Genomic DNA, 18,073 nt, shown 5'->3' on the forward strand with positions numbered 1-18,073 from the left:
TGCTGCACTGTCGGACGGCAGTGCTGAGGCAGCGCTGCTCAGTCAGAGGGCAGTACTGTGGGAGTGCTGCACTGTCGGAGGGCCTGTACAGAGGGAGTGCTGCACTGTCGGAGGGGCAGTACATAAGAACATAAGAACATAAGAAATAGGAGCAGGAGTAGGCCAATCGGCCCCTCGAGCCTGCTCCACCATTCAATAAGATCATGGCTGATCTGATCCTAACCGCCAATCTACTATCACAGAACCATCTCCTGAATCTAACAGATTTAGACACACGAAATAGGAGCAGGATCAGGTTACATGGCCCCTGGGCCCGCTCCGCTACCCACAGGGCCATGTCCGATCCAAACGTAGACTCATGTCCAAATTCCTGCCCGCTCCCGGTAACCCTTATTTCCCTTTACTTCTAGGAAACTGTCTATTTCTGTTTTAAATTTATGTAATGATGTTGCTTCTACAGCTTTTTGGGGCAGCATATTCCATGGACATACCACCCTCTGAGTGAAGTAGTTCCTCCTCATCTCAGTTTTGAAAGAGCAGCCCCTTATTCTAAGACTATGCCCCCTAGTTCTAGTTTCATCCATCATCGGGAACATCCTCCCCGCATCCACCCGATCCAATCCCTTCACAATCTTATATGTTTCAATAAGATTGCCTCTCATTCTTCTGAACTCCAATGAGTAGAATCCCAATCTACTCAACCTCTCCTCTTATGTCCATCCCCTCATCCCCGGGATTAACCGAGTGAACCTTCTTTGTACTGACTCGAGAGCAAGTATTTCCTTTCTTCAGTATGGACACCAAAACTGTATGCAGTATTCCAGGTGCGGTCTCACCAATACCTTGTACAACTGAAGCAATACCTCCCTATTTTTATATTCTATCTCCCTAGCAATGAAAGCCAACATTCCATTGGCCTTCTTAATCACTTGCTGCACCTGCATACTAACCTTTTGAGTTTCGTGCACCAGGACCCCCAGATCCCTTTGTACTTCAGTACTTTTCAGTTTCTTGCCATTAAGATAATAACTTGCTCTACGATTTTTCCTGCCAAAGTGCATAACCTCACACTTTCCAGTATTGTATTCCATCTGCCAAAGCTCTGCCCACTTACTTAGCCTCTCTATGCCCCCTTGCAGATTTTTTATGTCCTCCTCACTCACTACTTTCCCTCCCATCTTAGTATCATCTGCAAACGTTGATATGTTACACTCGGTCCCCTCCTTCAAATCATTAATATAGATTGTAAAGAGTTGGGGACCCAGCACTGACCCCTGCGGAACACCACTAGTTACTGATTGTCAGTCTGAGAATGAACCATTTATCCCAACTCTCTGCCTTCTGTTAGATAGCCAATCCTCTATCCATGCCAGAATATTACCCCCAATCCCGTGATTTTTTATCTTAAGCAATAATCTTTTGTGTGGCACCTTGTCAAATGCCTTTTGGAAGTCTAAATACACTACGTCCACTGGTTCCCCTTTATCCACCCTGTATATTACTTCCTCAAAGAACTCCAGCAAATTTGTCAAACATGACTTCCCCTTCATAAAACCATGCTGACTTTGTCCTATTAAATTATGATTATCCAAATGTCCTGTTACTGTCTCCTTAATAATGGACTCCAAAAGTTTACCTACCACAGATGTTAGGCTAACCGGTCTATAGTTTCCAGCCTTCTGTCTACTGCCCTTTTTAAATAAGGGTGTTACATTAGCAGTTTTCCAGTCTGCCGGGACCTTTGCTGAGTCCAAGGAGTTTTGGAAAATTATTACCAATGCATCCACAGTCCCTACCGCCACTTCCCTCAAGACCCTAGGATGTAAGCCATCAGGTCCAGGTGATTTATCCGCCTTGAGTCCCATTATTTTACCGAGTACCACTTCCTTAGTGATTTTGATCATGTTTAGCTCCTCCCCCCCATAGCCCCCTGTTTGTCCAGTGTTGGGATATTCTTAGTGTCCTCTACTGTAAAGACTGATATAAAATATTCATTCAGTGTTTTTGCCATCTCCATATTTCCCACCATTAATTTCCCGGTCTCATCCTCTAAGGGACCAACATTTACTTTAGCCACCCTTTTTCTTTTTATATAACTATAAAAACTCTTACTATCTGTTTTTATAAATTTTGCTAATTTACTTTCATAATCTATCTCCCCTTTCTTAATCAATCTTTTTGTTATTTTTTGCTGTCTTTTAAAGTTTTCCCAATGCTCTATCCTCCCACTAGATTTGGCTACCTTATATGCCCTTGCTTTTAGTCGAATACTATCCTTAATTTCTTTACTTAGCCACGGATGGCTGTCTTTTCTTTTACACCCTTTTCTTCTCAGTGGAATATATATTTTTTGGAAGTTGTAAAATAACTCCTTAAATGTACACCACTGATCATGTATCGTCTTACCCTTTAATCTATTTTCCCAATCCACTCTACTCAATTCCGCTCTCATACCTTCATAGTCTCCTTTATTCAAGCTTAGCACGCTTGTTTGAGATCCAACCTTCTCATCCTCTAATTGAATATAGAATTCAACCATGTTATGGTCACTCATTCCAAGGGGATCCTTTACTCGGACATTTTTAATTAATCCTGTCTCGTTCCACAGGACCAGATCTATGGTTGCTTGCCCCCTGGTCGGTTCAGTTACATACTGCTCAAGAAACCCATCCCTAATACACTCAATGAACTCATCCTCAAGGCAGCCCTGCCCAATTTCATTTGTCCAATTAATATGATAGTTAAAATAATAATTATAGATGTTCCCTTATTACAAGCCTCAACTATTTCCTGATTGATACTCCGTCCAACAGAGTTGCCACTATTCGGAGGCCTATAGACTATGCCCACTAGTGTTTTTTTCCCCTTGTTATTCCTTACCTCCACCCAAACTGTTTCATTATCCTGATCTTTTGACCCAATATCATTTCTCTGTATTACAGTGATTCCTTCCTTTATTAACATAGCCACCCCACCTCCCCTTCCTTCCTGCCTGTCCTTCCTGATCGTTAAATAACCTGTTATGTTTAATTCCCAGGCATTGTCACCCTGCAGCCATGTTTCTGTAATGGCCACAAGATCATACCCATATGTAGTTATTTGTGCCATTAACTCGTCTATTTTGTTACGAATGCTACGTGCATTCAGATAGAGAACATTCAAATATGTTTTGTGACACTTAGTTCCTGCTTTTGCCCTTGTTATTACTTTACCTTTTACTCCATACCTTCTGCCCCTTCCTGACACGCTCTGGTTTTTAATTTCCCCACTGCTTCCTAAGTCTATCACCTTCTCTGTTGTCATTTTTATTATTTGCTCTCTAGGAACCTCCCCCCGCCCCCGCACTAGTTAGTTTAAAGTCCTCTCTACAGCCCTAGTTATATGATCCACCAGGACTCTAGTCCCAGCACTGGCCAAGTGAAGCCCGTCCCAACGGAACAGCTCCCTCCTGCCCCGGTACTGGTGCCAGTGTCCCTGGAAGCAAAACCCATTTCTCCCACACCAGTCTTTGAGCCACGCATTTAACTCTCTAATTTTATTTGACCTAGCCAAATTCACTCGTGGCTCAGGTAATAATCCAGAGATTATTACCCTTGAGGTTCTGTTTTTTAATTTGACCCCTAGCTGCTCATACTCCTTTAAAAGAACCGGCTTCCTAGTCCTATCTACATCATTTGTACCAACATGGACCACGACAACTGGATCCACCCCCTCCCACTGCAAGTTTCTTTCCAGCCCAGAGGAGATGTCCTTAACGCTGGTAGGCAACACAGCCTTCGGGACTCTCGCTCTCGGCTGCAGAGAACTCTATCTATCCCCCTAATAATACTATCCCCTACCACTACAACATTTCTATTTACTCCCGCCTCTTGAATGGCCCCCTGTTCCACGGTGCTGTGGCCAGGTTGCTCATCCTCTCTGCAGTCCCTGCTCCTGTCCCCACAGGGAGTAAGAACCTCGAACCTGTTGGATGAGAGCAAGGGCTGCGTCTCCTCCAGCTCTACCTCCTGGATCCCCGTACCTGCCTCACTCGTAGTCACACCGTCCTGTCCCTGACCATGGGCTACATCTGAATTAATTAACTTCATAGGTGTGACCACCTCCTGATACACAGATTCTAGGTACTTCTCCCCCTCCCTGATGTGTCGCAGTGTCTGAAGCTCAGACTCCAGCTCATCAACACGGAGCTGGAGTTCCTGTAGCAGCAGACACTTGTCACAGACATAATCACCGTGAGCCTCAATGGGGTTCATCGGCTCCCACATCTCGCAACAGTAACACATCACCTGCTCCATTCTATGTAATTAATTACATTTTTTATTGTTAGTTATGGACACCCTCTGCCCGATTTTAGATGCTGGTATCCCCTTTAATTAATTGGATTTAAATTAAATCAATCCCTCTAGTTACACCAGTTAAATGGTTTACGAACAGTCATTCTGCACCAGAAAGGCCTTATTAATTACAACCCACAGAGTTAAAGTTTGAAAAAAGCAACTGACATCCCACTTACCCTAACTCACACTTACCCAAACTCACATCACTCTTTGATGACTCGCACTCAGTGCTCGCACTAGCACTGGTCTTTTTATATTGTTTGTTTGTTTACAGCCAAATGAGTCACCCCTGCTGATTGTATGAAAACTGGTTTCCACTGCCTGGTGTGCCAATTTACTCCTACTGCAGTGTAACCTTGTTTTACTCTTCTTAAACCAACAGAATCCCAAATATTTAACTTTTCCCCTTTACTTAGACTGCTTAAGTAATCTTATCAAGAATGATTTAAAGAGAAATAACAATTAAAGAACTCCCACACTTACCCAAACTCACAGCACTCTTTGATGACTCGCACAGGGATCGCTGCACTGTCGGAGTGCAGTACTGTCGGAGTGCTGCATTGTCGGAGGGGCTGTACTGAGGGAGTGCCACACTATCGAGGGGCAGTACGGAGGGAGCGCTGCACTGTCGGAGGGGCAGTACTTAGGGAGTGCGGCACTGTCGGAGGGGCAGCTCTGAGGGACCGCTGCACTGTCGGAGGGCAGTCCTGAGGGAGCGCTGCTCAGTCAGAGGGCAGTACTGTGGGAGTGCTGCACTGTCGGAGGGCCTGTACTGAGGGAGTGCTGCACTGTCGGAGGGGTAATACTGAGGGAGCGCTGCACTATCGAGGGGCAGTACTGAGGGAGTGCTGCACTGTTGGAGGGGCAGTACTGAGGGAGCACTGCACTGTTGGAGGGGCAGTACTGAGGGAGCGCTGCCCCGTCGGAGAGACAGTACTGAGGGAGTGCTGTACTGTCAGAGGGACAGTACTGACGGAGCGCTGCACTGTCGGAGGGTCAGTACGGAGGGAGTGCTGTACTGTCGGAGGGTCAGTACTGAGGGAGCGCTGCACTGTCGGAGGGTCAGTACTGAGAGAGCCCTGCGCTGTCGGAGGGTCAGTACTAAGGGAGCGCTGCACTGTTGGAGGAACCTGTACTGAGAGAGTGCTGCACTGTCAGAGGGGCAGTACTGAGGGAGTGCTGTACTGTCAGAGGGTCAGTACTGAGGCAGTGCTGCCCTGTCGGAGGGACAGTACTGAGGGAGTGCTGCACTGTCGGAGGGACAGTATTGACGGAGCGCTGCACTGTCGGAGGGTCAGTACTGAGGGAGGGCTGCACTGTCGGAGGGTCAGTACTGAGAGAGCCCTGCGCTGTCGGAGGGTCAGTACTAAGGGAGCGCTGCACTGTTGGAGGAACCTGTACTGAGAGAGTGCTGCACTGTCAGAGGGGCAGTACTGAGGGAGTGCTGTACTGTCAGAGGGTCAGTACTGAGGGAGTGCTGCCCTGTCGGAGGGACAGTACTGAGGGAGTGCTGCACTGTCGGAGGGACAGTATTGACGGAGCGCTGCACTGTCGGAGGGTCAGTACTGAGGGAGGGCTGCACTGTCGGTGGGTCAGTACTGACGGAGCGCTGCACTGTCGGAGTGGCAGTACTGAGGGAGTGCTGCCCTGTCGGAGTGGCAGTACTGAGGGAGCACTGCACTATTGGAGGGGCAGTACTAAGGGAGCGCTGCACTATCATAGGGGCAATACTGAGAAAGTGCTGCACTGTCGGAAGGGCAGTACTGAGGGAGCGCTGCACTGTCAGGGGCAGTGCTGTGGGATCGCTGCACTGCTGGAGTGGCAGTACTGAGGGAGCGCTGCACTGTTGGAGGGGCAGTACTGAGGGAATGCTGCACTGTCAGAGGCGCAGTACTGAGGGAGCGCTGCACTATTGAGGGGCAGTACTGAGGGAGCGCTGCACTGTCGGAGGGGAAGTGCTGAGGGAGCGCTGCACTGTCAGAGGGGCAGTACTGAGGGAGTGCTGCACTGTTGGAGGGGGCAGTACTGAGGGAGCGCTGCACTGTTGGAGGGGCAGTACTGAGGGAGTGCTGCACTGTCAGAGGGGAAGTACTGAGGGAGTGCTGCACTGTTGGAGGGGCAGTACTGAGGGAGCGCTGCACTGTCGGAGGGGCAGTACTGAGGGAGTGCTGCTCTGTTGGAGGGGCAGTACTGAGGGAGTGCTGCACTGTCGGAGGGGCAGTACTGAGGGAGTGCTGCACTGTTGGAGGGGCAGTACTGAGGGAGTGCTGCACTGTCGGAGGGACAGTACTGAGGGAGTGCTGCACTGTCGGAGGGGCAGTACTGAGGGAGCGCTGCACTTTCAGTGGGCTCTGTTATTTTTTCTCAACTCCAACCAAATAGTTTCTGTCTTTGATCCTGCAAGGATATTCTCTCTTTCTAGCAATGTAATATTTTTCTTAATCAAAACTGCTACCCCTCCTTCTTTTTCCTTCCCTATCTTTCCTGAATACCTTGTCCCCAGCATCCAACCCTCCCCCTTTTTGAGCCAGGCCTCAGTATCATATTCCCATGTGGCTATATGTGCCTTAAGTGCACCAACATTATTAACCACACTTCATGCATTCACGCACTTGCACTCGAAACCTAACTTAGAGCTCTTCGTATCATGGATAATTCCACCAAGTTGAGTAACCTCGCAGCCTCTTTCCCTTTTTTGAACTGACCTGGCCCCTCTCTCTCCATCTCAGACGGACTCCGATGGCTGCCTAGCCAAAGATCTTGGCACCGCGATATTCCGTCTCAGGAACGGACAATACAACAGGCGCATTAACGCCGACTTTAAACTGAGCGAGGAGGGAACAGGTGAGTGGGTGGGCTCAACAGCTCTGTCCTCAACTGTCTCTCTCGTTCTCTCTCTCTCTCTCTCTCTCTCTCTCTGTCTCTCTCTCTGTCTCTCTCTCTTGCTTGGTTTCTCTCTCTCTCTCTCCCTGTCTCTCTCTCTCTCTGTCGGTCTGTCTCACTCTCTGTCAATTTCAATTCAATTCAATTCAAATGCTTTATTGGCATGAAAGTTTACAGGGAACCATATTGCCAAAGCTTACATAACAAGAAGTAGTTTTCCAACATTCTGTAGGTGTCAAACAATTTTGACCTTCGTTGGGTACATACAATATTACTTTAAACAAAATTAATTTAAACAGTCGTTGTACATCGTTGGGTACATTCAGTATTAATTTTAAACAGTCCTCAGGTTGTGACATGTTGTTACATATTTGACACCAAGGTATGGTCTGTCTCCTTCTCCCAGGACTAATCTTAATTTTGACAGGTCATCCAATTCTTTGAAATCTGGGGTTGTTTGGCTGAGCTTGTCAAATAATATGTTTCTTGTTGTGTTGAATTTTTCACATTTTAGGAGGAAATGCATCTCTGTCTCAACCTCGCCGGCCAGACATTGATCACATATTCTATTCTCTCTAGGCTGCCAGGATTTCTTGTATCTTCCTTTTTCAATTGCCAGTTGGTGGTCGCTTAGTCTGTACATGGTGAGGGTCTGTCTCTGTTTTGTGTCTCTGATGGTCGAGATATAGTCTGCCAGTTTATATTCTCTTTTTAGGGCCCGGTAACATTCTAATCTGCTTTGGCTTTTGGTTATTTTGTTCCAATGTTCCAGGTAGGTTTCTTTGCATTGTTTAATGATTTGGTTCACTCGGATTGGTGTTTGGACGGCAGTGTTGGTCTGGGACTGGTCAGGGTCCGGCTGAGTAGGAGTACTTAGTTTCAGTAGCAGCTGACTCAGGGGACTCTTTTCTGGGTTTAGCTCTTGGGTCTGGAAGGCTTTAAAATGAAGGGTGTCTGGGGAGCTAGATTTGAGGTGATTTAGGAAGTTTAGTGCTCGTTTTTGGATGTTTATTATCAGTGGGTATCTGCCTAGTTCGGCTCTGCATGCATTTGTTGGTGTTTTCCTTTGGGTGCGAAGAATGCTTCGGCAAAATTCTGCATGTAGGGCTTCTGTTGTGTGTTTTTCCCATTTAGTGTAGCTATGGTGATTGAGTGGGCCCCATACTTCACTACCGTACAGCGCAATGGGCAGGATTATGCTGTCAAATATTTTGAGCCAGATTTTGATTGGGATTTGGATGTTGTAGAATTTTCTTTTTATTGCATATAGGGCTCTTCGGGCTTTTTCTTTTAGTGCATTCACTGCTATGCTGAAGCTCCCTGATGCTCTCTGTCTCTCTCTCTCTCTCTCTGTCTCTCTCTCTCTTGCTTGGTTTCTCTCACTCTCTGTCTCTCTCTCTCTCTCTCTCTGTGCCTCTCTCGCTCTCTGCCTCGCTCTCCCTGTCTCTCTCTCTCTCTGTCGGTCTGTCTCACTCTCTGTCTCTCTCTCTCTCTGTCTCTCTCTCTCTCTCTCTGTCTGTCTCTCTCTCTCTTGCTTGGTTTCTCTCACTCTCTGTCTCTCTCTCTCTTTCTGTCTGTCTCTCTCGCTCTCTACCTCTCTCTCTCCCTGTCTCTCTCTCTCTCTGTCGGTCTGTCTCTGTCTCTGTCGCTCTCTCTGCCTGTGTCTGTCTGTCTGTCTCTCTCTCTCTGCCTCCCTCTGTGTCAGTCTCTGTCTCTCTCACTCTATGTTTCTTTGCCTCTCTCTTTGTCATCCTCTCTCTCTCTCTCTATCTCTCCCTCTCTGTCTCTGTCTCTCTCTCTCTGTCTCTCTCTTGCTTGGTTTTTCTCTCTCTCTGTCTCTCTCTCTCTCTCTCTCTCTGTCTGTGTCTCTCTCACTCTGTTTCTTTGCCTCTCTCTTTGTCATCCTCTCTCTCTCTCTCTATCTCTCCCTCTGTGTCTCTGTCTCTATCTCTCTTTCTCTCTCTGTCTCTCTCTCTCTCTCTCTCTGTTTCTCTCTCTCTCTATTTCTCCTGCTCTCTCAGACTTTTTCTCTCTCTCTTTCTCTGTCTCATTCTCTGTTTCTGTCTCCCTCTGCCACGATGACCTCCTGGTTAACAAACTCTCCCTTCCTCTCAGGTTTTTACATGCATCAAACTGCTGCGTGCAATGTCATTACGGATATTACAAAGATCACCTTTGAGCAAATGGAGGATTATTTCAAGAAAGGAATTCCATACACTGGGCAGGTACTGTAATGATCAATAACATGTCATTCTAGAATAGTATACTAGGTGGCGCTATAGAGCTGTATTGCTGTGCATATACATGTGTTTAAGGCTACACTACCCATGATGCACAAGGCTAACCAGAAGGCAGCAGTCAAGATGGAAGCCTGCACACAGAAATATACATGCGGAATCTCTACAGATGCTGTACCTAGAGAACGTGTACTGAATAAATGTCTAGCTAGAAGCAAGCTGTTCATAATAAGAATGTCTAGTTATTAATGAACATAATAGGAATGATTAAAGTATACAGGGGGTAAACTCTCCCACACATTGTGTGACATATAAAGGGTAAACTCTCCCACACACACGGTGTGATATATAGAGGGTAAACTCTCCCACACACACTGTGTGATATATACAGGGTAAACTCCCCCACACACATACTGTGTGATATATACAGGGTAAACTCTCCCACACACACTGTGTGATATATACAGGGTAAACTCTCCCACACACACTGTGTGATATATACATGGTAAACTCTCCCACACACACTGTGTGATATGTACAGGGTAAACTCTCCCACACACACTGTGTGATATATACAGGGTAAACTCTACAACACACACACTGTGTGATATATACAGGGTAAACTCTCCCACACACACTGTATGATATATACAGGGTAAACCCTCCCGCACACACTGTGTGATATATACAGGGTAAACTCTCCCACAAACACTGTGTGATATATACAGGGTAAACTCTCCCATTAACACTGTGTGATATATACAGGGTATACTCTCCCACACACACTGTGTGATAAATACAGGGTAAACTCTCCCACACACACTGTGTGATATATACAGGGTAAAATCTCCCACACACACTGTGTGATATATACAGGGTAAACTCTCCCACACACACTGTGTGATATATACAGGGTAAACTCTCCCCCACACACTGTGTGATATATACAGGGTAAACTCTCCCACACACACTGTGTGATATATACAGGGTAAACTCTCCCACACACACTGTGTGAAATATACAGGGTAAACTGTCCCACACACACTGTGTGATATATACAGGGTAAACTCTCCCACACACACTGTGTGATATATACAGGGTAAACTCTCCCACACACAAACTGTGTGATATATACAGGGTAGACTCTACCACACACACTGTGTGATATATACAGGGTAAACTCTCCCACACACACTGTGTGATATATACAGGGTAACCTCTCCCATACACACTGTGTGATATATACAGGTTAAACTCTCCCACACACTCTGTGTGATATATACAGGTTAAACTCTCCCACACACACACTGCGTGATATATACAGGGTAAACTCGCCCACACACACTGTGTGATATATACAGGGTAAACTCTCCCACACACACTGTGTGATATATACAGGGTAAACTCTCCCACACACACTGTTAAAAATAAAGGGTAAACTCTCCCACATACACTGTGTGATATATACAGGGTAAACACTCCCACACACACTGTGTGATATATACAGGGTAAACTCTCCCACACACACTGTGTGATATATACAGGGTAAACTCTCCCACACACACTGTGTGATACATACAGGGTAAACTCTCCCACACACACTGTGTGATATATACAGGGTACAATCTCCCACACACACTGTGTGATATATACAGGGTAATCTCTCCCACACACACTGTGTGATATATACAGTGTAAACTCTCCCACACACATACTGTGTGATATATACAGGGTAAACTCTCCCACACACACTGTGTGTTATATACGGGGTAAACTCTCACACACACACGGTGTGATATATACAGTGTAAACTCTTCCACACACACTGAGTGATATATACAGGGTAAACTCTCCCACACACACGGTGTGATATATATAGGGTAAACTCTCCCCCACACACTGTGTGATATAAACAGGGTTAAATCTCCCCCGCACACTGTGTGTTATATACAGGGTAAACTCTCCCACACACACACTGTGTGATATATCCAGGGTAAACTCTCCCACACACACTGTGATATATATAAAGCTAAACTCTCCCACACACAAACTGTGTGATATATAAAGGGTAAACTCTCCCACAGACACTGTGTGATATATACAGGGTAAACTCTCCCACACAAACTGTGTGATATATACAGGGTAAACATTCCCACACACACTGTATGATATATACAGGGTAAACTCTCCCACACACACTGTGTGATATATACAGGGTAAACTCTCCCACACACACTGTGTGATATATACAGGGTAAACTCTCCGACACACACTGTGTGATATATACATGGTAAACTCTCCCACACACACTGTGTGATATATACAGGGTAAACTCTCCCACACACACACTGTGTGATATATACAGGGTAAACTCTCTCACACACACTGTGTGATATATACAGGGTAAACACTCCCACACACACTGTGTGATATATACAGGGTAAACCCTCCCACATACTCACTGTGTGATATATACAGGGTAAACTCTCCCACACACACTGTGTGATATATACAAGGAAAACTCTCCCACACACACTGTGTGATATATACCGGGTAAACTCTCCCACACACACTTTTTAATATATACCGGGTAAACTCTCCCACACACACTGTGTGATGTATACAGGGTAAACTCTCCCACACACACTGTGTGATATATACAGGGTAAACTCTCCCACACACACACTGTGTGATATATACAGGGTAAACTCTCCCACACACACTGTGTGATATATACAGGGTAAACTCTCCCACACACACTGTGTGATATATACAGGGTAAACTCTCCCACACACACTGTGTGATATATACAGGGTAAACTCTCCCACACACACTGTGTGATATATACAGGGTAAACTATCCCACACACACTGTGTGATATATGCAGCGTAAACTTTCCCACACACACTGTGTGATATATACAGGGTAAACTCTCCCACACACACTGTGTGATATATACAGGGCAAACTCTCCCACACACACTGTGTGATATATACAGGGTAAACTCTCCCACACACACACTGTGTGATATATACAGGGTAATCTCTCCCACACACACACTGTGTGATATATACAGGGTAAACTCTCCCACACACACTGTGTGATATATACTAGGTAAACTCTCCCACACACACTGTGTGATATATACAGGGTACACTCTCCCACACACACTGTGTGAGAAATACAGGGTAAACTCTCCCACACACACTGTGTGACATATACAGGGTAAACACTCCCACACACACTGTGTGATATATACAGGGCAAACTCTCCCGCACACACACTGTGTGATATATACAGGGTAAACTCTCCCACACACACACTGTGTGATATATACAGGGTAAACTCTCCCACACACACTGTGTGATATATACAGGGTAAACTCTCCCACACACAATGTGTGATATATACAGGTAAACTCTCCCACACACACACTGTGTGATATATACAGGGTAAACTCTCCCACACACACTGTGTGATATATACAGGGTAAACTCTCCCACACACACTGTGTGATATATACAGGGTAAACTCTCCCACACACAGTGTGTGATATATACAGGGTAAACTCTCCCACAAACACTGTGTGATATATACAGGGTAAACTCTCCCACACACAATGTGTGATATATAAAGGGTAAACTCTCCCACAGACACTGTGTGATATATACAGGGTAAACTCTCCCACACAAACTGTGTGATATATACAGGGTAAACATTCCCACACACACTGTATGATATATACAGGGTAAACTCTCCCACACACACTGTGTGATATATACAGGGTAAACTCTCCCACACACACTGTGTGATATATACAGGGTAAACTCTCCCACACACACTGTGTGATATATACAGGGTAAACTCTCCGACACACACTGTGTGATATATACATGGTAAACTCTCCCACACACACTGTGTGATATATACAGGGTAAACTCTCCCACACACACACTGTGTGATATATACAGGGTAAACTCTCTCACACACACTGTGTGATATATACAGGGTAAACTCTCCCACACACACTGTGTGATATATACAGGGTAAACCCTCCCACATACTCACTGTGTGATATATACAGGGTAAACTCTCCCACACACACTGTGTGATATATACAAGGAAAACTCTCCCACACACACTGTGTGATATATACCGGGTAAACTCTCCCACACACACTTTTTAATATATACCGGGTAAACTCTCCCACACACACTGTGTGATGTATACAGGGTAAACTCTCCCACACACATTGTGTGATATATACAGGGTAAACTCTCCCACACACACACTGTGTGATATATACAGGGTAAACTCTCCCACACACACTGTGTGATATATACAGGGTAAACTCTCCCACACACACTGTGTGATATATACAGGGTAAACTCTCCCACACACACTGTGTGATATATACAGGGTAAACTCTCCCACACACACTGTGTGATATATACAGGGTAAACTATCCCACACACACTGTGTGATATATGCAGCGTAAACTTTCCCACACACACTGTGTGATATATACAGGGTAAACTCTCCCACACACACTGTGTGATATATACAGGGCAAACTCTCCCACACACACTGTGTGATATATACAGGGTAAACTCTCCCACACACACACTGTGTGATATATACAGGGTAATCTCTCCCACACACACACTGTGTGATATATACAGGGTAAACTCTCCCACACACACTGTGTGATATATACTAGGTAAACTCTCCCACACACACTGTGTGATATATACAGGGTACACTCTCCCACACACACTGTGTGAGAAATACAGGGTAAACTCTCCCACACACACTGTGTGACATATACAGGGTAAACACTCCCACACACACTGTGTGATATATACAGGGCAAACTCTCCCGCACACACACTGTGTGATATATACAGGGTAAACTCTCCCACACACACACTGTGTGATATATACAGGGTAAACTCTCCCACACACACTGTGTGATATATACAGGGTAAACTCTCCCACACACAATGTGTGATATATACAGGTAAACTCTCCCACACACACACTGTGTGATATATACAGGGTAAACTCTCCCACACACACTGTGTGATATATACAGGGTAAACTCTCCCACACACACTGTGTGATATATACAGGGTAAACTCTCCCACAAACACTGTGTGATATATACAGGGTAAACTCTCCCACACACAATGTGTGATATATACAGGTAAACTCTCCCACACACACACTGTGTGATATATACAGGGTAAACTCTCCCACACACACTGTGTGATATATACAGGGTAAACTCTCCCACACACACTGTGTGATATATACAGGGTAAACTCTCCCACAAACACTGTGTGATATATACAGGGTAAACTCTCCCACACACAATGTGTGATATATACAGGGTAAACTCTCCCACACAAACTGTGTGATATATACAGGGTAAACATTCCCACACACACTGTATGATATATACAGGGTAAGCTCTCCCACACACACTGTGTGATATATACAGGGTAAACTCTCCCACACACACTGTGTGATATATACAGGGTAAACTCTCCCACACACACTGTGTGATATATACAGGGTAAACTCTCCGACACACACTGTGTGATATATACATGGTAAACTCTCCCACACACACTGTGTGATATATACAGGGTAAACTCTCCCACACACACACTGTGTGATATCTACAGGGTAAACTCTCTCACACACACTGTGTGATATATACAGGGTAATCTCTCCCACACACACACTGTGTGATATATACAGGGTAAACTCTCCCACACACACTGTGTGATATATACTAGGTAAACTCTCCCACACACACTGTGTGATATATACAGGGTACACTCTCCCACACACACTGTGTGAGAAATACAGGGTAAACTCTCCCACACACACTGTGTGACATATACAGGGTAAACACTCCCACACACACTGTGTGATATATACAGGGCAAACTCTCCCGCACACACACTGTGTGATATATACAGGGTAAACTCTCCCACACACACACTGTGTGATATATACAGGGTAAACTCTCCCACACACACTGTGTGATATATACAGAGTAAACTCTCCCACACACAATGTGTGATATATACAGGTAAACTCTCCCACACACACACTGTGTGATATATACAGGGTAAACTCTCCCACACACACTGTGTGATATATACAGGGTAAACTCTCCCACACACACTGTGTGATATATACAGGGTAAACTCTCCCACACACAGTGTGTGATATATACAGGGTAAACTCTCCCACAAACACTGTGTGATATATACAGGGTAAACTCTCCCACACACAATGTGTGATATATACAGGGTAAACTCTCCCACACAAACTGTGTGATATATACAGGGTAAACATTCCCACACACACTGTATGATATATACAGGGTAAACTCTCCCACACACACTGTGTGATATATACAGGGTAAACTCTCCCACACACACTGTGTGATATATACAGGGTAAACTCTCCCACACACACTGTGTGATATATACAGGGTAAACTCTCCGACACACACTGTGTGATATATACATGGTAAACTCTCCCACACACACTGTGTGATATATACAGGGTAAACTCTCCCACACACACTGTGTGATATATACAGGGTAAACCCTCCCACATACTCACTGTGTGATATATACAGGGTAAACTCTCCCACACACACTGTGTGATATATACAAGGAAAACTCTCCCACACACACTGTGTGATATATACCGGGTAAACTCTCCCACACACACTTTGTGATATATACCGGGTAAACTCTCCCACACACACTGTGTGATGTATACAGGGTAAACTCTCCCACACACACTGTGTGATATATACAGGGTAAACTCTCCCACACACACACTGTGTGATATATACAGGGTAAACTCTCCCACACACACTGTGTGATATATACAGGGTAAACTCTCCCACACACACTGTGTGATATATACAGGGTAAACTCTCCCACACACACTGTGTGATATATACAGGGTAAACTATCCCACACACACTGTGTGATATATGCAGCGTAAACTTTCCCACACACACTGTGTGATATATACAGGGTAAACTCTCCCACACACACTGTGTGATATATACAGGGCAAACTCTCCCACACACACTGTGTGATATATACAGGGTAAACTCTCCCACACACACACTGTGTGATATATACAGGGTAAACTCTCCCACACACACTGTGTGATATATACTAGGTAAACTCTCCCACACACACTGTGTGATATATACAGGGTACACTCTCCCACACACACTGTGTGAGAAATACAGGGCAAACTCTCCCACACACACTGTGTGATATATACAGGGTAAACACTCCCACACACACACTGTGTGATATATACAGGGTAAACACTCCCACACACACTGTGTGATATATACAGGGCAAACTCTCCCGCACACACACTGTGTGATATATACAGGGTAAACTCTCCCACACACACACTGTGTGATATATACAGGGTAAACTCTCCCACACACACTGTGTGATATATACAGGGTAAACTCTCCCACACACAATGTGTGATATATACAGGTAAACTCTCCCACACACACACTGTGTGATATATACAGGGTAAACTCTCCCACACACACTGTGTGATATATACAGGGTAAACTCTCCCACACACACTGTGTGATATATACAGGGTAAACTCTCCCACACACAGTGTGTGATATATACAGGGTAAACTCTCCCACAAACACTGTGTGATATATACAGGGTAAACTCTCCCACACACAATGTGTGATATATACAGGGTAAACTCTCCCACACACACAGTGTGATATATACAGGGTAAACTCTCACACACACACTGTGTGATATATACAGTGTAAACTCTCCCACACACACTGTGTGATATATACAGGGTAAACTCTCCCACACACAATGTGTGATATATACAGGGTAAACTCTCCCACACACACAGTGTGATATATACAGGGTAAACTCTCACACACACACTGTGTGATATATACAGGGTAAACTCACCCACACACACTGTGTGATATATACAGGGTAAACACTCCCACACACACTGTGTGATATATACAGGGTAAACTCTCCCACACACACTGTGTGATATATACAGGGTAAAATCTGCACACATACACTGTGTGATATATATAGGGTAAACTCTCCCACACACACTGTGTGATATATACAGGGTAAACTCTCACACACACACTGTGTGCTATATACAGTGTAAACTCTCCCACACACACTGAGTGATATATACGGGGTAAACTCTCCCACACACACACTGTGTGATATAGACAGGGTAAACTCTCCCACACACACGGTGTGATATATATAGGGTAAACTCTCCCCCACACATTGTGTGATATAAACAGGGTAAACTCTCCCCCACACTCTGTGTGTTATATACAGGGTAAACTCCCCCACACACACACTGTGTGATATATACAGGGTAAACTCTCCCACACACACTGTGTGATATATACAGGGTAAACTCTCCCACACACAAACTGTGTGATATATAAAGGGTAAACTCTCCCACACACGCTGTGTGATTTATACAGGGTAAACTCTCCCACACAAACTGTGTGATATATACAGGGTAAACTTTCCCA

General features: G+C 45.1%; 1 protein-coding gene across 1 annotated transcript in view; it reads left to right on the forward strand.

Annotated features, from left to right (window-relative positions):
• The window catches only part of LOC147091393 (alpha-2-macroglobulin-like), a 1,124,424-nt gene that overhangs the window by 145,119 nt on the left and 961,232 nt on the right, over positions 1-18,073 (forward strand). The window contains exons 9-10 of the mRNA XM_085976756.1: positions 7,067-7,181; positions 9,336-9,445. Of these exons, the coding sequence (XP_085832882.1) occupies positions 7,067-7,181; positions 9,336-9,445 (225 nt within the window). The remainder of the gene's footprint in view (positions 1-7,066; positions 7,182-9,335; positions 9,446-18,073) is intronic.

Source organism: Somniosus microcephalus, unplaced genomic scaffold (genome assembly GCF_052327205.1).
Source record: "Somniosus microcephalus isolate GS21.2 unplaced genomic scaffold, FLI_Smic_1.0 unresolved_chr3, whole genome shotgun sequence".
NCBI classification, from domain to species: Eukaryota; Metazoa; Chordata; class Chondrichthyes; order Squaliformes; family Somniosidae; genus Somniosus; species Somniosus microcephalus.